Source organism: Rhinoraja longicauda, chromosome 21 (assembly GCF_053455715.1).
Source record: "Rhinoraja longicauda isolate Sanriku21f chromosome 21, sRhiLon1.1, whole genome shotgun sequence".
Classification (NCBI taxonomy): Eukaryota; Metazoa; Chordata; class Chondrichthyes; order Rajiformes; family Arhynchobatidae; genus Rhinoraja; species Rhinoraja longicauda.
In genome coordinates, this window is record NC_135973.1 from 16,436,504 (window position 1) to 16,457,837 (window position 21,334).

General features: G+C 44.2%; 1 protein-coding gene across 3 annotated transcripts in view; it reads right to left on the reverse strand.

Annotated features, from left to right (window-relative positions):
• Window positions 1-349: 349 nt before the first annotated feature.
• The window catches only part of gaa2 (alpha glucosidase 2), a 43,034-nt gene continuing 22,049 nt past the window's right edge, over window positions 350-21,334 (reverse strand). For 2 of the 3 annotated variants that reach the window (XM_078417833.1, XM_078417832.1), the window contains exons 7-20: window positions 20,572-20,690; window positions 19,089-19,220; window positions 18,131-18,241; window positions 17,449-17,562; window positions 16,705-16,789; window positions 15,878-15,995; window positions 14,961-15,094; window positions 13,265-13,416; window positions 12,630-12,778; window positions 10,493-10,634; window positions 6,615-6,713; window positions 5,562-5,726; window positions 4,116-4,262; window positions 350-1,870 (exon numbers count right to left, since the gene is read on the reverse strand). In XM_078417833.1, coding sequence (XP_078273959.1) covers window positions 1,808-1,870; window positions 4,116-4,262; window positions 5,562-5,726; window positions 6,615-6,713; window positions 10,493-10,634; window positions 12,630-12,778; window positions 13,265-13,416; window positions 14,961-15,094; window positions 15,878-15,995; window positions 16,705-16,789; window positions 17,449-17,562; window positions 18,131-18,241; window positions 19,089-19,220; window positions 20,572-20,690 — 1,730 coding nt within the window. In that variant the 3' untranslated portion in view covers window positions 350-1,807. The remainder of the gene's footprint in view (window positions 1,871-4,115; window positions 4,263-5,561; window positions 5,727-6,614; window positions 6,714-10,492; window positions 10,635-12,629; window positions 12,779-13,264; window positions 13,417-14,960; window positions 15,095-15,877; window positions 15,996-16,704; window positions 16,790-17,448; window positions 17,563-18,130; window positions 18,242-19,088; window positions 19,221-20,571; window positions 20,691-21,334) is intronic. The other variant, XM_078417834.1, reaches the window with a different exon arrangement.

Below are 21,334 nucleotides of genomic sequence, written 5' to 3' on the forward strand. Positions count from 1 at the left end.
TTGAGGTCAGGAGACGGGGATCAGTCTGTTTTCATTTGAATTCATAGATGACAAATTACTCTGGGCAACCAAGGCTGATCAACGCCTCAACCTGTCGACTCAATTTCACTGATCAATGGGCTTTGAAAATCAACAACAGCAGAGACGTAACTCCAAACCAAAGGTGAGGACAGTGTAGACAGGCCATTCAATCACCATCATGGCACCTCTTTAAAAGAACTCATTAATGCTTCCCCCTCCTTCTGCCCCTTCCACAGACCGAGTAACTTTTTCCACCTTCACCAGTTTGGATCCATTTTGCTTTAGAGTGTTATTGGTATGCTTGCACAAATCTTTCAGAAATTCCCACCTACAACAACAACAACACACAGAATAATTTGCCGGGTAGAGTTTTAATTCATATAATTGTGAAATATGAATCTGCTGCATTAGGCATGAGAAATTCATTCTTTTACATCACACGTTAAAATCAGATTTGCACAGTGCAGACTTTTCCACGTCAGATCCAGTGATTGCACTAGGAGATTTATTTTGCCAAGAAGTAAGTTTGCAGTTGGGTGAGTGATGAACCAAACAATTGTTTTCTTCAGTTGTACTATAGGCAGCTCCAACCAGAGGTATTTTGTGCATTAGCATACATGACCGAGTCCGCAATGTATCAGCTCTTTGGGGTGCAAGGCATAGAAACCGAATAAGGGATTTGAGCAGAGTTGAAACAAAAATAGGGAAAACTACCTGAAAATCTAAAGCCTATTTTAAAATGCACAATTGCACTTAAATCAATTCAGTGCACATTTTTTTGCAATTGCGACCATTTCCAGTGGAGTACAACTGGCCTGAGTGTTGTAGACTGTGACTGGCCTGAACACAACTGACGTGTCTCCAGCACCACTCGTGCAGGATGACATCAATGCACATGATGCGCTTCCTTGCCAACAAACATTACACCAATACCATGTGAGCTATGACCTTCAGCATCAGTTGCAACTTTTCGTTGAACAACTTGCAAGTTGCACAACAAATCAGAATTACAGGATTCCCACGGGGCATTGAAGTTTTGCTGACATCATGACAGGCTCTCATGGTGCTTACTGCAGGTATTCATTGCATTCTGCAATCTCAGCAGAGTGTGGTTGATGGTGATGTAGAACTATGGCAACGTGGAACCAGTTCAAGGAAGGGGGAGGGGTTGAGGGATAACTCAAAGAACAAACTTCCCCTCTCCACTACATTTTCCCTCATCTTCATGGCAGCTTTCTCTGCAGTTGCCTTGGTTGCCGTACAAGGTTCCTTAAGCTGTGACTCACTTCCCATGATTACCCTTGGCATGATGCAGGAGCAGTGATCTCTACAGGCAGCTGCAACTGGGAAATGTGTCAACTGCATTTTAATGCGATGATTGGGCAGAAACAGTCCACACATTTTTCTTAAAGGCATTTTCCCCCAATTTCTTTGGTATCCTCCGACTGGGACTCAACAGTACACTCAGCACCCATTCAACTTCAAATCTAACTTCTAGGCAGACAGTGAAATCAGAAATAAAAAGAGCAAAGATTATATAGGACAGGCCAAGCTGTACGTGGAACCATTGAAAGCAAGGCTTGTTCACTGTAAAGTGCTTTGGGATGTCTTGTACCGTTCGAGTCAAGATGCTTTGCCAAGGATTCATCCAGGTGTTCATTCATGAGGGGCTGGCAGGTTCGCCAGTTATTTGCAGGAAGTTCTCTGTTGGTGATGGCATGTAGCAGAAAGGAGATTGCTTTATAAAAGCATTACGAATCCTCAGTGCAAACTCAGCTTGCTGAAATTACGACCAGGAGATGTAGAACTCTTTCTCAAGAGGGAGGTCGAGCTTATCGACAGTCAGAACCTGCAGGCAGTCAAAGATGTAGATAGATTCATTCAGGCAGCCCTTACACATGCCATTGATTCAATAGACCACCAGGGCCATTGAATATAAAATTGGACATTGCAAGGCACCTGGTGTATGTCAAGTCAAGTCAATTTTATTTGTATAGCACATTTAAAAACAACCCACGTTGACCAAAGTGCTGTACATCAGTTCAGGTACTAAGAAACGAACATACAATGGCACACAAACATAAACAGCACATACATAAACAGTTCACAGCGCCCTCTCAGAGGGAGTAGAAATAGGTTTTGAGCCTGGACTTAAAGGAGTCGATGGAGGGGGCAGTTCTGATGGGGAGAGGGATGCTGTTCCACAGTCTCGGAGCTGCAACCGCAAAAGCGCGGTCACCCCTGAGCTTAAGCCTAGACCGCGGGATAGTGAGTAGCCCCAAATCGGCCGATCTGAGGGACCTGGAGATAGAGAGGTGGGTTAGAAGATTTTTGATATTGGGGGGGGGGGAGGCAAGCCGGTTTAGGGCTTTGTATGTGAATAGGAGGAGCTTGAAGTTGATTCTGTACCTTACTGGGAGCCAGTGGAGAGAGGCCAGAGTCGGGGTGATGTGGTCCCTTTTACGGGTACCAGTCAGGAGTCTCGCTGCGGCGTTTTGGACCAATTGCAGGCGGGACAGGGATGATTGGCTGATCCCAGTGTATAGGGAGTTGCAGTAGTCTAGTATGGCGGACACTTAGTATGGGGACCTGTGCAGGTAAAAAACCTAGACTATGGAAAATGTATGAAAAACAACTGGAATGGGACTGTGGTTTTGGCAAAATTGAAACATGGTCCAAAGAAATGGCTAGGCTCTTAATATTCCTGGATGATAAATGTTCAGAAAATATTTTTTTAAAAGATTGCCAACACCAATCAAAGAATATAGTAACACTGGAGATAGTGTGTTTGAAAGATCAACGAGGATGCTGCCTGTCCCGCTGAGTTACTCCAGCTTTTTGAGTCTATATCTAAAGAGAGAATCTATTTGGTTAGAGTGAAGATGCTGAGGACATTCTATAGACCACCAAATAGGGAGGAGAGGGAGAGGAAATATTGAGAGAGCAAGAAGTAAGGGTTTGGGGGAACATATGAAATGTGTTCAGGATATTCATCTTGGTCAGCATGTTTTCATCTAGGTGAGGAAGGAGGAGTTATTGATCTGGTTCTGGCCATATCAGGAGGAGCAAAGATAGCGGAACACAAGTCAGTGCTGCATAGATAGAGAACCTTGTGAAATAGGATATATGATTGCAAGATCGACAGTTGAATTAAGAACCAAGCCTAAATATAGTGAGCTGATGAGGAAGTCTATAAAATTAGAGAGCTGCATCTGGAGGGCTAGGCCAAATTTTGGTTACCACATTTTTATGAAGGATAGAGTCATATAGCGATACAGCATGGAAACAGGTCCTTCAGTCCAACTTGTCCATACTGTCCACGTTGTCTAATCAATCTCGTCCTACATGCCTGCGACTGGCCCATATCCCTCCAAATCTTTCCTACCCACAAATCTATCGAAGTGTCTTTTAAATGTCACAATTGTGCCAGCCTCTACCACTTCCTTTGGCAGCTTTTCCATGTATGCATCACTCTCCGTATGAAAAGGTTGCCAGCCAGGTCCTTCTCAATCCTATGCCCTCTAGTTGTAGACTCGTCTACCCTGGGGAGTCAAAAAACTCCATCCAAGCGAAGAGAGAGGCACAAAATGTCCAAGAAAGAATTCCAGACCATCGGAAGAACACAAATGAATGCCACAGAGGTCAGTGGTGGAGTATTGGGAAAATGACTGGAACAGGAGTGTGAGGAGGTTTATAGGGAAGAAGATGTCAGACTTAGACAAGATAGTGGCTGATACTGGGAGGTTGCTGGGATAGGGTACATGGGGAAAGAAGTGGCGGGATGTTCGAAGTGTGGGTTCAGAGTGATTAGCTGTGAAGCTGGGAGGTGGTGGAGACTGAGTGGGTAGGATGAATGGAGGAGGAAAGTTGTGGGGATATCAGGATAGAATGTGGAAGCTCAGGTGGTGGAAGAGACAGGATCTGAGGAGGAAGGAGGTGGAGCAGAGTTGAGAGGGATAGAATGGGAGAGGGGGTGGAAGTGGAAGGAATAGAATGAGTAGACGTGGGAGGCAGCAGGGCGTGGGGGTGGGGTTGAACATTTGGAAATTAAAGCGAAGAATGGTTCTGATAAAATCCTGCCGTTAGGACCTCACCTGGTTTGAAGAGTGTGAAAAGGGAACAGGTGATCCATTTACGATGACCTTCGATGGTTGGAACTTGACTCCAAACACACTTACGGTGTCCACCTTGATGTAGGTAGCCTCCACATTCACATGTAGCAACTTGGAGGTCAGCTCGTTCTGAAGAGTGAATAGATAACACACGCCTTTGTCAGAATTCAGTTTGTGGTCCAACATCCAGAATGTAGCTGGGATTATGCCACTTAACAACTCTGGCCCATCAGGAATCCCCAGCAAATCAGGAGAGGGGGTCACTTGAGCAATTGTACTTTCACCACTAAAATGTACCCACTGGATGCAACACTCAATGTGAGCTATTGGAAAGCTCTGTCCTGAACTGGGATACATGTAGTTTTTCCTTTCTGGCCTGGATCTGAAGATCAATCTCTAGAATACTGCCAAGAGGAGAAAAAATAACAACTCTTTTCTTAAATTCTCCTTGAGCACTATTGTTTACTCATGATGAGAAATGTAATCTGGGACATGTAGGCAAAGGGTGTGAACGTTTGAGAGGCAAGTGATAACATTTCTGGGAATAGGTCCAATCTTAATATGTCCACATCCAGTCTCAATATTATACATATAGTATAATATTATACACATAGTATAATATAGTATAGGGTGCATTGTATTCATAGCAGAATCAGCGGGTCCATTCTGATACTTTCTGCTCCATATGAGTTCCTCTAACCCATTGCTTATCTTTCTATACCTTTCTCCCTCACATACTCAACTGGTTTGTCTTTAACGGCACCTGCACAGGTGAGCGTTGCTGAGCGGCAAATCACCCATGATCAAGAGTCAAGAGAATTTATTGTCATATGTACCAGCAGTGGAACAATGTAATTCTTACTTGCTGCAGGTTAACAGGCCCATTAATGTAATAGCACACAAATAAATATATAATAATCAGTAAAACCATAAATCAAATACAGTAATACTTGGGAACGATCATAGAGCAAAACCAAACAAATATTGCAACAAAACATACAGTCCACAGAAGATTAAAGTTGCTGAGTTAGTGATTAGTGTTGTGCAGCGTTCAAGAGGCCAATGGTTGCTGGGAAGAAGCTGCTCATGAACCTGGTGGGCACGTTTTCAGGCTACTGTACATTCTTCCCCACGGTAGTAGCCAAATGAAAGTGTGACTAGGGAAGTGTGGGTCTTTGATGATATTGGTCATTGATATGATGAACGAATTGAGTGGAGAATGAGACTTCAGATTTATTGGCTTCAGTGCGTCACCAGCAGCAGTGAGGAGGGAATTTCATTGTTGGAACAGTAGATTTGGGGTGGAGGAGAAAACCTAAGATTATGAAACATGCACAGTGATTACTGTTTAATTACCAGTAACTTACTAGCACAGGATCTGAATGAAGCACTTTGCTAAATCAGGAAATTATAGGTTAAAGGTCGTACCTTATCAGTAGCAAATTCAACGTAAGTATAATCGTTTCTCTCGTATGTATCCAGACTCTCGCCATCATCCCAGAAGAGGCAGCCCTTTGCTGATGCGTTCTGAGACAGAGCCACAAGCAGGTGAAGAGGGTTGCCACTACTCACCCAGGTGGTTGTGGCAGGTTCCTGTTGAAAAGCAGAGGCAGATACAATGTGTCACCTTGCACTTTGAGAGGGCATCACTGACTAAGGGTATAGCCTATGAAGACAAGAGGAATAAGTGACGTGCAGATCAACTACTGCCTGCCAAGGCAGGTGTGAAGGGTTGGAGGTCCCTGCTACTGTTTCCTCGGTCCTTGCTGTACAAAATATCCTAAATAAAGAATCCGTGTCTTTGGAAGAAAGGCTAGCATCTACACAATTTGTTGCCTTTCATAGCTCAGCAAGTCCCAAAGGACTTTGTAGCTAGTTAGTAGCATCTGAAGTGCTGTCGCTATTCTTTGTTAGTTGGGGCAGAGATTAGTCCCATAAGCTCAATGTGTGTCAGTTGTGGTTTGGTGTTGGTAGTGGGATAAATCGTAGCCCAAGTAATAGTCACAGAATCATATATATATATATATATATATATATCTACCTGAGAAAGCAAATGGGTCCTCAGATTTATATTTCGTCCAAAAGTAGCATCGATAAAATTGTAACACTCTTTTAATATAACACAAAGAGCTGAAGGAACTCAGCAGGTCAGGCAGCATCAGTGGATGGAATGGACAGATGACATTTCGGTTTAGGACCCTTCTTCAGAATGATGGAGTAGGGAGGACAAAGTTGAAAAGAAAGGTGAGGGCAGGACAAAACCTGGCAAGTGATAGATGGAGGAAGAAACTGCAGTTGCTAGTTTACACCGAAGATAGACACAAAATGCTGGAGTAACTCAACGGGTCAGGCAGCATCTCTGGAGAAAAGGAATAGGTGACATTTCGGACCAAGACCATTCATCAGTCTGAAGGATACTCCGAGAAATCTGAAAGGGAGATAAAAGGAAAAACAAGAAGTTTAAATGTGAAAACAAGGTACCTGTGTGGCAATGATCTCTCCCTCTCGAAGGTGCAGGTTGATGGTGTCCAGAGGAGCAGGCAGTTTGATAAACTCTCCCGTGCTAACCAGTGGGGAACCCTGTTGGTAAAAAAGCAAGTGGAAATCACCCTAGACATTGTCTGAACAGTGTTATACATGGAAGTAGGCAAGAGTGCCCTTAAATAAAATGATAATGGGGAGGAACACAGTATTGTACAGAATTGTACAGTACAGCAATAGGCCCTTTAGTCCATCACGTCTCTGCTGATCTTTCTGTCCAGCTACACTAATCCCATTTGCCTGCAAAGGATCAGTATCCTTCCAAGCCTTGCCTATTCGTGCATAATTACATGCCTCTTAAACATATAGTATAAGAAAATAACTGCAGATGCTGGTACAAATCAAAAGTATTTATTCACAAAATGCTGGAGTAACTCAGCAGGTCAGGCAGCATCTCGGGAGAGAAGGAAGGGTGACGTTTCTGCCCTCTGGTATGATCATCGACTTCTCCAACTTTAGATAGTTCCTCTGTCCCTCTCTTCCCCTCCTCCTTCCCAGATCTCCCTCTATCTTCCTGTCTCCACCTATATCCTTCCTTTGTCCCGCCCCCCTGACATCAGTCTGAAGAAGGGTCGTGACCCGAAACGTCACCCATTCCTTCTCTCCCGAGATGCTGCCTGACCTGCTGAGTTACTCCAGCATTTTGCGAATAAATACCTCTTAAACATGGTGATTGTATTTCATTCTACCACCTCCTCTGGCAGCACTTTCCAGGTATCAATTATTCTCTGTGTGAAAACATTTCCCTCTTTAAAGATTTTCCTCTTTCCTGAAACCTATGCCCCTTATTTTTGACACCACTACAATGGGATAACGATTCTGACTAACGATCCTATCTATGCCTCTCATAATTCTATGTACCTCTTTCACGTCACCCCTCAACATTCCCTTGCTTCAGGGAGAGAGTTAAGAGGACTTCAAGGGAAATGTTTTGACTCAACGGGCCTCTCATATCTGGAATGAGCTGACAGGATACAATTAAAAGACATTTGGACAGAAATGTGGATAGGAAGGATTAAGAGGGAAATGGGACAAATGCAGGAAAATGGGGCTAGTCCAAAATGAGGCCACAGAAAAGGTGTTTGCGTGATGTACAGCTCTATATAACAGGAGAAACTAATCTACTGTATCTAATCTTTCCCCATAACAAAAATCCTCCAACCCAGGCAAAATCCTGATAAAATCTCTTCACCCTCCTGTACGACTACATCCTTCCTATCGTGTGGTGACCAGAGCTGCACATAATACTCCAATCTAATGATCAACCAGCATTTTGTAAAATTGTATGATAATGATCCAAGTCGAGTATACCATGTTCTAATCTCTGAACACTAGACATTAATGGACATAATCAGGCTGATGTCCTGCACTGTCAGAACTTTGGGATGAGATTAAAAATCAAAGTCTCTGCTCTTTCTTGCTCATCTAAAAGATCCCATGGCTACTATTTCAAGGTAGCTTTGGGTAGTTATTGGTGGTGTCCTGGCTAACATATACCATTCAATCACTATCTGAAAGCAGATATATTTAGAGCTTGTTTTATACAAGCATTGGATGATGAATAAACACTGATTTCAATGGTATTATAGAATCTTTTGCCACCATCTGAGAGAATAGGCAGGCCTAGGAAAATGGCTTCCAGCTAATACTCAGTTCACTGCACCCAGATACAAGTAAGTGCAGATGGAATCTTCAGCAAGAAAACAGTACTGGAGAAACTCATAATGTGTCAGGCAGCATATATAGATATATAGCACCAGAACAGGCCCTTCAGCACTCAATGTCTGTGCTGAACATGATGCCAAGATAAATGAATCTCATCTGCCTGCACATGGTCTATATCCCTCCTTTCATTGCATATCCAGGTATCTATCTAAAAGCCTCTTAAATGCCACAATCGTATCTGCCTCCACCATTACCCCTGGCAGCATATTCCAAGGACCCACCATTCTCTAAAAACTTATCCTGCACATCTCCTTTAAAGTTTACCAATCTTACCAGCTTTGGTCTTTGACATTCCTGACTGTCTACGCTATCTATGTCTCTCAGATTCCTCTGCCCAGGGGATGTCCATGTTCGTTTGTTTGTTCGTTCGTTTGTCCCGGTTTGGGCGCTGTGCACACGGCAGCCAGCCAACAGTCGCTTGTCCTTTTTTTTTCACTTTTAATTTGGAGTTTTTGTGTACCTTGTTGTGTACCTTGTTGTGTGTTGTGACTGTTGGCAGACCAATTTCCCCACGGGGATGAATAAAGTTTATCGTATCGTAGAATTTTATATACTTCTATCAGGTCTCCCTTCAATCTCCAGAGAAAACAATCCAAATTTGTCCAACCGTTCCTTATAGTTAATACCTCATAATCTAGGCAACATTCTGCTAAACCTCTTTCTGCACACTCTCCAAAGCCTCTACATCTATGGAGAGAAATATGCATTTGACATTTCAGGTCAGGACCTTATTTGAAAGAAGTGTCACAACCCAGAATGTTTGTTCATTTCTCTCCACAGATGAAGAAGGGCCCTGATCAGAAAAGTTGTCTGTCCATTTCCCTCGACATATGCTAGCTAACTCACTGATTTCCTCCAACAGTTTCTTTGTGGTTTAATACACCCAGCCTTGTTCATCATTGAATATTGCCACAGGCACTAGTCAAGAGACTTGCTCATGATCAACTGCCAGTGACCCTGGAACAACCTGCACACTGAGGCAGAGTTGGCAATTCCCTAGTAAATGTTGACCTCTTGAGCAATTATACAGTACTCCACAGGACGCAGATCAAAGGCCATTTGGTCCAACCAGCCTCTGGTGGAGTTTAAACTCCACAGACGTCTCCTCTCGCTCTCTCTTCCTCATCTCAGCAATTTTGCCAAAGTTTCTATTCCCTCTTCTCGAACAGCTCTTTCAGTTTCCATCTGAATGTATCTATGCTCATCGCCTCTACCACATCCAGTGGCAGGAAGTTCCATATCCGAGCCACTCCTAGAATGAAGACAGGTTTTTCTTATTCCCAGATACTGATTATTGGTGACCATCAAGGATTTATAGATTTTGGTTCTGAATTCTACATGTTCTTTCTCCATGTATCACATCCAACCATTTTTAAGTTATAGATTTCCATTATATTACCTTAAAATGCTAATCTTTTTAACGTTAGGCTAGTGGCTCATGAGAGAAACAACATCAAGAAGCATTATAAAAATCAACCTCTTTGGAAAAGGATTGTTTATCGTTAATGTCTGGATGGAGAATAGGAATAAGATATTTTCACTGGCTTTGGCGGAGATGTTTGTGTGTGGATGTTGGTAGAATCACAAACGTAAAATGGAACAACATATTCAGAAAGATCTTTCACAGCCAACAAGTCTCAAAGCAACTTAAAGCCAATTTATAACTTCACTGACAAGTGGTCACTTCATAGAGTGGAACACCTCAAATCCAGCTTGTGCCTAGCAAGTTCGCACAAACAATGGCGAGCTAATCAGTGTTGATGACTGAATATTGGCAGCATCTCAGACAGAACCTCCCCTATTCTATGTTAGATTTAAAATCAATCTGAAAGGTTTGGGCGAACACTTCAGCCCCTATACAGCCCCTTTTGGTGGGGGGGGGGGGGGGGAGGGGCAACCTCCCTCTCTCAATGCACCATCGGTGTGCCAGTGGTGTGCCAGTGGATTTTTGTCCCTGTCTCTGGACTTAATTATACAATTTGATGTTCCAGAGGTGAGATTGTTATCCACAAAGGCACAGTTTATTGTAAGACCACCACCAAGTTTACCATCACAAGATGAAAGATGTTTACAAGTAACACATTACAACTTACCGTGTAAAAGTCATACCAAACCCCTCTGGGGAAGTATGCGGTTACAGAACTGGCGCCTGGTTCTAACACAGGTGTAATGAGTAGGCTCCGACCCCACAGGAACTGCTTGTCGATGGAGTATGTATTCCTATCTTCAGGAAACCTGAATTTAAAAATAAGGGACAACATGTGAAATTCTCAGGCAAAGGAAAAAAGGGCTCTCCACAAGTCTTCAAACCAAAGCAGAACTACACATAGTATCAAGTCAAGTCAAGTGACATTGAAGTCATATTCACGTACGATGAGGTACATACAATGAAAATCTTGCTTGCATCAGCATCACAGGCACATAGACTCAAACAACACCCAAAAACACAGAATTATTCATCAATTACACGTAAATCATGCAAGATGGTAAAAGGAAAAAGACTGCAAAAATCAAGGCAATCAGTATGTGATCTCATCAGGTTGCGACATAATTGACCAAGGTTTCTCTACACTGGTTCTCAAAACCTCTTATAATTAAGGCCAACATTTTGTTCCTCTTCTCAATTGCTTGCTGTACTTTCCTAACTTCTAGTGATATGTGTACATAGACATCCAGATTCCCACGAGTAGCAACACCAGCTTGTCCCTTCCCACATTAAAAATAATTCACCATTCTATTTTGTCAGCTGGAACTCAACCACCAATCTAACTGATACTCCACTGCTGACCAGTAAAGACCCATTTATTCCCACTCAAATTTCTTTCCATTAATCAATCAACAATGCATACCATAGTATTATTCTATTACTGTCAATCCCAAATGTTCTTTATAGGGTTGTGTCACATTCATAGATAGAGACCTTTTGGCCTAACAAGTCCACACCATCCATAAAGCAACTATTCATTAATCCTACCCTTCAACGATTTTATTCGCCCTTCAATTCACCCCAGATTCTATCACTCACCAGCACACAAGGGATAATTTACAGTGGCCAATTAATCTACCAAGCTACACATCTTTGGGATATGGGAGGAAACTGAAGCACCCAGAGGAAAATCATAAGGTCACAGCGTGAACATGTAAACTCCACACAGACAACACTGGAGGTCAGGTTTGAACTCGAGTGGATGGAGATGTGAGGCAGCAGTTCTACTTGCTACGCCACCTCTTGGGGTCTATCAAAGAGTATCAAAAAGTCTAAATATATCACGTCCACTTGTTTCTCCTCATCTGTTCTGCTCCATCCACTTCCAAAGTGTTAACATATTTGGTAAGAGGATTTCCCTTTCATATATTCACGTTAAACCTGTCCAATCCTATTATTATTTTCTAAGTGTCCTGTTACCACTTATCATATCATATCATATCATATATATACAGCCGGAAACAGGCCTTTTCGGCCCACCAAGTCCGTGCCGCCCAGCGATCCCCGCACATTAACACTATCCTACACCCACTAGGGACAATTTTTACATTTACCCAGCCAATTAACCTACATACCTATTAACCTACATACTTCCTGAGTGACAGATTCTGGCATTTTTTTTACCACTGCTGTCAAATTAACTGGTCTGTAGTTTCCCGTGCTATCTCCCCCTCCTTTATTCAATAGTGGCATGACATTCCAATCTGTGGGATCTGCTCTCAAATCTATGGAAGCTTGGAAGACAACAAATAGTGCATCCACTATTCCAGAGACACTTCCTTCAAAACCCCAGAGTGCAGTTCATTGGGACCTGGGGATTGATCACCTCTGTTCCAATAATTACTTCAATGCTAGATCTTTAATAATATTAATTAGTTTAAGCTCTGCATTCACTCTCAACTTGTAGTTTTATTCTGTTTGCAAAAGGTCTCTTCTTCCTTGTGGCAAATACAAAATATTTGTTTAATTTCTATGAGATTTATAATATTGTTTCTCCTATTTCAACCTGTAAGGCTCTTACATGAACTTGGGCTAGACTTTTATTTGTTAGTCTTTTTGCTAAACTACTGTTGTTTTTTTTCCCCCTTTCTTATCAATGCCTTGGTCCCGATGACAATTTTGTGTAATGGGATAATTGGAGCCGGGTGCCTGATAAATCTGGGGTCAGCATTAGTCGACACTAATTGCTCTGCGAACGCCAGCATTGATGATTCTTGGAATAGAATATTAGGACATGAACTTACTCAAAGAGAAGGGCTCTGGCAACAGTTTCTCCCCAGATGTGTGAGTGGTGGAAGAGTGTGTAGAGGTATGGGAGCAGAGAGTAGCGGGTGAGGAGAGCACGCTTCATTGCAGCTTGAGCAGATTCGCTGAATGCTGTTGGGTCCTGAGCCTGGAAGACAGAGAAGCCATTTCAGAGAAAAAGAACTGTGACAAAATTAATGACAGAAAATAATCAACCACATTGATTAAAAATTCAAACATAGTTCTGTCTTTAGTCTTAAATATTGATAAATGTGAAAGCCACAACCAAAATGCTGTGGAGTTCAAGGTTATGGTAAAGTCCCGAGGTCCTAGTCTCAGTTCTATTGGTTGGGCAGGTGGCCATTATAGTGTAGTTTAGTTTATTATTGTTATGTGAAGCTATTTGTTGCATGCTTTCCAGTCGAAGAAAAGACTATACATCATTACAATCAAGCCGCCCACACTGCACAGATAAAGGATAAAAGGGTACAACATTTAGTGCAACATAATGTCCCGATAAGGATGGTTCAAAGTTCTCCAATGAGGCAGATGGGAAGTCAGGACCACACTCTAGCTAGTGAGAGGACAGTTCAGTTTTCTGATAAATGCCACGAGGTTACAAACTGCGGGCTACCTTCTCCTTTTGAGAGTTGTGGTTTCGGGAGAAGGGGTAGAAGGCACCGAGCTGCATCCATCGCACGCACATTTCCTCTGTGGTGCTGCCGCCAAATCCACACATGTCTGCTCCCACCAGAGGAATTCCAAACATATTGAAGTTCAGGATACCTGTGGGACAGAACCAGGTCAAGGTTCAGGATGATAACAGCAGGACCCACTGCACCCTGCCTCACACACTGTTTGCTCACACTGGCAGATGTCAGATGTCAGCATTAAAGATCCATGAGTTTCATACCGTCCAAAAGCCGGCTGCACATTCAAGTGTTCCACTCAGAGATGGTGGATATATGGAACCATCTCCAGAGGAAGTGGTAAAGGCAGGTACAATTAGAATGTTTCAATGATTATTATTATGGTCCGGTTATCTAGTATTACTTATAGATAATTCATTGTATCATTGATTGATTGATTGATTGATTGAAATATGCAGCATGGAAACAGGCCCATCGGCCCATCGTGTCCACATCGACCGTCAATCACCCATCCACACTAGTTCTATGTTATCACACTTGCGCATCCACTCCCGACATACTATGGGCAATTTTACAGTGGTCAATTAACCCACAAACAGGCTTTGGGATGGGTTTGGGGAGGAAACTGGAGCACCTGGAGGAAATCCACACGGTTACAGGAAGAACATGAAATCTCCACACGAACAAGACCCGAGGTTAGGATCAAACCCGGGTTTCTGGCATTGTTAGGCAGCAACTCCATCAGCTGGGACTCTGTACCACCACATTGATTATATATATTTATTTGTTTTATTGTTGCATTAATGTACCTGTTATACCGAGCAAGAAAGACTTTCATTGTTCCGTTCCCGTTGAGAGGAAGCAGATTTAAAGGGGGATTTGATGGGAACGTTTATTTAACTACAGAGAGTGGTTGATATCTGGAACTGCCAGTGGAGGTGGAGAAGTCAAATACAATCACGAGACACTTATTCCGGCACTTGAATAGGGAAGGCATTGAAGTATATGGGCAGTGCAGATCAATGGGATTAATGTAGCTGGGAGAAATGGTCTGCATGTAGGGGGTGGACTGGAGGGCCTATTTTTGTGTGGTATGACAATGATAACTATTTGTTTGGTTGACCCAATGTACTGTGGGAGTTTGTTTCATGACTGACCATGGATTAACAATGAAGCTCACAGGCTGTGTACAGGTAGACCTGCTATAAAGCATGTTTCTAAACACAAATTGGACAATGCGATTGATGAATTAAGGAACACTATTTATATTATACAAGAAAAATTGGTTTTAACGTGAGGCTTCTGAGGAACACAACTATTGTGTTATTGTAGAACTACCCTAAGGCAGAGAGCAGATAATATATTAACATGTATAAATGACATCAGAAAAATGGCAGCCTTGCTGAGAAATATTACAACTGCATGTAGCTGGCCCAATTACCTGAAGGACAGGTCTTCATGTGAAATGGTCACAAACACTTTAACCATTCTTTAAAAAATGGGCACTTTGCAATCCAATGTATATGCAATTTCTGACTCTCTGGTGCAGCCGCATTCAAGATTTTGATTTGGTTTGTTGCCATGTGGATGTGAAAAGTTACAGATCTAGTTCCCAGTTATTAAGTAGTTTGACAAAAAAAAAAGAAATTTAGAGTTTACAACACATTCACTGGCCCGTACCTGGAATAGAGAAGTACATGTCCTTCCACTGGCTCCTGTTGTCTCCCAGCCAATGTCCCGAGTACTTGCCTTGACTTGGGAACGTCGATCGGGAAATGACAAATGGCCGCTTCTTGCGGATTTTCATCAAGGCACTAGAGGAAAAAAAGTAGCATTTCATCCAATCAACACATTGGAAAATTTCGTATCCCTATACAGCCTTGGGGGAATCATCACAGAACACCAATAAACAGAGTGGTGAAGAAGGCAGATGGCACGCTTGTCTTCACGGGTTGGAGCATTGAGTACTAGAGCTGGCACATCATGTTATAGCTGTACAATATGTCGGTGAGCCTGCACCTGGAGTATTGCGTGCAGGGCTGATCGCCATTCTATAGGAAGGATGTGATTAAACTCGACACAGTGCAGAAAAGGTTCATTAGGATGTTGCCAGGACTGGAGAGCTTGAGCTATAAAGTGAGTTAATGGGCAGCACTTTCTCTGGAGCGAAGGTGAAGATGACCAAGGGGTTACCTTATAGAGGTTTATAAAATCATGAAGGGAACAGATAAGGTAGTTTGCCATGGTATTTTTTCCAAGGAGAGGGGAATCTAAAACTAGAAGGCATAGGTTTAAAGGTGAGAGCGGAAAATTTAAAGGGACCCAAGGAGCAACCTTTTAATACAGGGGTTGTGGGTACATGGAACAAGCTACAAAAGGAAGTGGAAGAGACATTTTTAATTACAAAAGTTTAAAAGACATTGGACACATACATGGGTAGAAAAGGTTGAAAGAGATATGGGCCAAACGGAGGTAAATGGGACATGGATAGTTTGGATAACATGGATAGTTTCCATATTGTATAACCCTATGACTCTGGTTCATATATTGGCTGGTAGTTCTCCCCGTGGGCTGTATGCAAGTTCTCACATACTGACCTTGCTGAGGCCTTGGCCTCCATCAGCCCATACAGGCTGTGCACGTTGTAGTGCGTTGATACTTTCTGCTTAGCTGAGGCACAAATGGTCTGACTGCGTAAGCGGCCGCCCAGCACACCTGATGAGAAAAGGCAACACAGAATGTGGCTTTCAAAATACTGAGGCACAGATCCCTTCCCGTTGACACTGCCCCTCACTCCTGACCCTTACTATCCCACCGTCCCCACCTCCAAATTTACCCCTTACCATTGACCTGCTCCACCTCAAGTGACCTTCTTCCCCTCACCATCGACCCTCCTCAACCTATCATCCCTGCCTCTCACTGCTAATCCTCTCCTCATCACTGGTAACCCTCCCACTCATCATCCATCCGACCCCTCTTCTGCCAGGTTCAGAACCCTCCCATCCTCACATCCCACCACAATCCCTCTGCTTCTATGCCTCTCCCTTCTCCCCAGCTCACTATTGCTCCTCACTGCCCTCTCCTGCTGATTCACCATATTCATCCACCCAGCTTTCTCCCCCACCTGCGTGCACACCCCTTTTTCCAGTCCCATCTTCCCTGCCTGACTCATCTGCCTCTCACCTCTCTCTGCCAGCTACCTCCCCCCTACTCCATCAGTCTGCAGAAGGGTCCCTACCCAAAACATAATTCGTCCAATTTCCTCCACAGATGCTGCCTGACCCACTGAGTTCGAGCAGGTTTGCTTTTTGCCCTAGTACCCTACTTTCCAGTTTACCCTTCCTGGCTGGATATCCTGTTCTCTGCTTCTATCTGACGGGTATTGCTCTCTATTCCCACAGCAGGTCCCTGAGATCCGACTCACCCGGGACAAACGGGGGATTTTCCAGCTCATTGGACGGGCACCCGCTCTCTGATCCCTCCACAAAGTTGGAAGGCTCGTTCATGTCCTAGAATATTCCAGAGAGACATTGATGAAAGAAAAATGTTATCATGAGATTAACCGCTGGAAAATTTAACTTGATGGGCATGTAGTGTTTGTTAACTTGACAGGCCTGCCTGAGCTGTGCAGACACCTGCTCATTACACAGGAACAGTACAGCAACACTGGAGAGGACGTAAAGAGCCTGGGATTGTTTTCATTAGAGATGCTTGAGGGGAACTTCGATAGGAGTAGATAAAATGATGGGGGACCAAAATAGAGTGGATAGTTCGGTGGCACAGTGGTGCAGAAGTAGAGCTGCTGCCTTACAGCACCAGAAAGCTGGGTTGGATCCTGACAACAGGTGGTGTCTGTACAGAGTTGGTACGTTCTCCCAGTGACCGCGTGGGTTTTCTCCGGATGCTCTGGTTATCTCCCACACTCCAAAGGTATACAGGTTTGTAGGTTAATTGGCTTTGGTAAAAAAAAATGTAAATTGTCCATAGTGTGTAGGATAGTGTTAGTGTATTTTTAAGATAAGGATCTTCGTCAGGTGGGAGAGTTCAGGGATGTGAAGAAAAGGATAGTGGATAGAATTCAGATACAGATCAGTTGTGAATGAATTAAAAGGTAGGACAGGCTTAAAGGGCTGAATGGCCTTATCCTGCTCCTCCGAATGGCACTCACAATCCAGAGCCCATCAAAGGGCACAGCCTTGTGGAACTGCAGCAGGTTTTCAAACCACCACTGGTGCGTGTCTGGGTTTGTGAAGTCCGGGAATGCTGTCAATCCAGGCCAGACCTGTATCCCATAAAAAGCAGAGAAAATCCCAGTTAATCAAAGCACCCTGTCACAATCTTTGCCCTCGTTCTCCTCCTGACCCTTCTTCCAAGCGCAGTGAATTTAGCAGTGATCGCATCACAATAATATTGGTCTGAATTTACCTTCAGACATGAGGCCAAGAAATGCTGAGGACACTTAGCAGGTGGTGCAGCCTCTGGGAAGCCCAGGTAATTCACCTTTAATTAAAATTCATAGGATGTCCTGAGACATGAAATCCGTATCTCTCTCCACATATGCTGCCTGACCTGTTGAGCGTTTCTGGCAGTACCTGTTTCTAGCTTTCCAGCACCTACAGTTCTTTTGCTTTATATTTACCTTCAAATGCACTGAACATTGACTCTCTTCATAGCTCACTATCTTCCTTGGGCACAGCCATTGAACTCAAGGGTACACTTGCCAGCCAAGTCTAAGAGCCACCGTGATACATTGAATGTGGCAAACTCTACATGGAGACAAGTTTACATCTCTGCCAGCTAACCCTGCAGTTGCTCTCATAACGTTCACTGACTTGCCGCAAGTACTCTACCTTTCCGATCAGAGGACTTCCAGATGTATTGGTGATGAAGACTTCCTGTTTCAGGCCGTTGTCATATGGCCAGTAGGAGCCTGGTGGTTGGCTGCTGCTGATCCCTGGGTCCTGCAGACAGAACAGACACATCGTGAGATGGAGTGTGTAGCTGGTTGCTCCGATCCCACATCCAGTGCATCTTTAACCTCTCTTCCTGCCACCCCAGACCACTTATAACTTCAGCAGAAGTCGTTCCCTCCACCCACACCCCAAACGCTGCGGAGTTTGAGCGACTTCATTACTGTGGTGCCCTTCACATCCCAGGGCATGTTACTGCCAGCAGAGTAGTTTCCAATTGCTATTGGAAATTCACAAAATTAATGCAGCAAGCCCTCAATAATGAACAAAAAATGTTATTTGGTGACATGAGTTGAAGGATAAATATGAAGGACATGTCCTGCTGTTGTCACACAAGATTATTTTCTTCTCCAGAATGGGCAGATTGAGTTTTGGTTTGTGCATTACTCAAAGTAATGCAGCAATTTCTTCTGCATTGCACTTGTGTTGACTCAATAATGTGCTCAGGCCTACCCAGACGTTTCAGGTCAAGAGACTTTGAGGTCTGAAGAAGGGTCTCGACCTGAAACATCATCCATTCCACTAAAGAGATGCTGCCTGCATTTTGTGTTACTCCAGCATTTTGTGTCTACTTCATCATTGCTGAGTCTAAATCGTGGAACCCCCTTCCCAACCGCACCATGGGAGTTCCTTCATCAGAGGGAATGCAGACACTCACCATCACCCTCTCAAGGGCAGTTTGAAAACGTCAACAAAAGCTGGCCTTGCCTGTGAATGGTGACCCTTGGATACAGAAAGTAAATGGTGATAGTTTTCCTGTGCATATGCACTGTGGTCCTGTTCACCAACCACTTGGTGGCCAATACATTTCACAGGGATACTGGGTGCTCAGAATTACCAGAATCATGACGTATCGTTGTCCATGGGAGTGAAGATCTGCCACCAGCTGAGGAAGACTGGCAAAATTCTTGGGATCAAAGGTAAAGTCCCGATAGTCAGTCATGTAATCAATATCATTCCATTGAGCATCCTGAGGGAACAGGAAGTATTTTATGCTTAAAACTGTCAGTATCGCAGAAACCCTCCAGAAAAACTCCTCACCCAATACTCAGTGACTGCCCACACCCACAGGTCAATTCCCAGGTGCAGCAGATACCGACCCATCTCCTTCCAACCCAAGGCCACCCTTCATTTGGAACTCCAACCATTTCTGACCTGTGCCACATTCATTCCAACGTGTCCCAAATGTTTCCACCTTTTATCCTGTAGCACAGCCCTTCTGACCTGCACCTCACCCAATCTAGCCCAAACACTCCCTTCCATCATACCAACCCATCCCCTAAACCTTTACCAAGCCATGACCCAGAAGCTATCCCGGCCAACATTTCATCATCAAATGCACAAATCAAGACACAAAGTGCTGGAGTCATTCAATGGGACAGGCAGAGTCTCTGGAGAACATGGATAGTTGACATTTCGGGCTAGGATCCTTCTCACATTTGTGGTGGGAAGAAGTCTGGAAGGGAGGAGGGGCAGGACAAAGCCTGGCAGGTTGGACAAAGATCAGAGAGGTGCCATTTGTGAAGCCAGAGGAAGGAATGTATTTGGAAGGAGAGGGGGAAAGGGAGAAATGGCTGTGAGTCCAGGTGGGGCACAGGGAAGAGAGGAGGGAAAAGGCATGGGAAGAAAGGGTCTTATTTTGTACGTTAGTTGGAGAATTCAATTTTCATATCATTTGATTATAAGCTACCCAAGTGGATTACGAGGGTGCTGTTCCTCCAGTTTGTGTGTGGCCTCACTCTGGTAATATGAGGGAGGAGATACAGTGACAAGCGTTACATCTCCTGCAGGTGCAGGGGAAAGTACCTGGGGAATGGGTGGTTTAGGTGGGAAGGGATGAGTAAACCATAGGAGTTGTGGAGGGAGTGGCGTCGGTGGAAGGTGGATAGGGTTGAGGATGGGAAGATGCGACTAGTGGTAGGATCACGCTGAAGGTGCCTGAAATGTCAAAGAATGATGTGTTGGATGCACTGGCTGCAGGGGTGAAAAGTCCTTACCATTCCCCTGCAAACACAGGAGATGTAGCATCTGTCCTTGTACCTCCTCCCTCCCAGGGACAGTCGTTCACATGAACCATCTCTAACCATATCTACTGCATGCCTTTCAGATCTGTGCCACCCCCCCATGCAATCTTCCCCTCCCTGTGCACCCCATCCTTTTTAGACTGCACCTCACTCCTTCTGGCCTGCTCTCCTACTCGTCCGATATCCATCACACCCCTCTCGACATGCACGGCTTCTCCTCTGATAGTCCTTTCCCCCCCCCCCCCCTGCCGACCCCTTCCAACTGGCCTGATAGCTGATGGCGTTACTGTTATGAACCTGGGGCATGCCTGCTTTCCTCATTTGTTTAACCACCTCCCAGGTGGCGTTACTTGTCTCGTATCCCCAGCGGCAGAGATGAAATCCGAGACCCCAAGCAGATACCATCGAAGGCAAACCTGCCACACACAAAGCATAAATGTCTCAGGGTGACAGGAAACTAACAACAAATCATGGTCAGTACATTGCAAAGATTAGTGAAGGTTGCCGAATGGGACCAGTCCCAGGATCAGCTCTTTGCACAACAAGTCATCAGTGATGAGCATGGTCTCCAGAGAAGTTGCAGTGCAGCATCGAGATCTCTGTGACAAGTTGCTCTCAAAACTTAAGCTAGAGAAAGGTCAATTGTGCCCAGATTTTCTAGGCAGCTGAACTCCAGATATCCAGCCACAACCCACATCCCAATTCCTGGGGGTTTCTGCACTGAAGTGATCTTTTGAATCATTATCAATACAGAGGATATCTGTCTTCAATAAGTGAGTTTCATACAGTGCACATGCCATCCTGTAAGTAATTCATGCTACAGGTGTACAGTAGAGCGCATAATGAATGTTTGCATCAGAGCCTGGTTCAGTAACTCGAACACAGGAATGGAAGAGGCTGCAGCAGGTAGTTGACATTGCCCAGTCCGTCACAGGTACTGACCTCCCTGCCATTGAAGGCATCTACAGGGAGTGCTGCCTCATAAAGCCAGCTAATAGCATCAAAGATCCACACTACAATGGCCCTGCTCTCATCTCGCTGCTACCATCGCGATGGAATT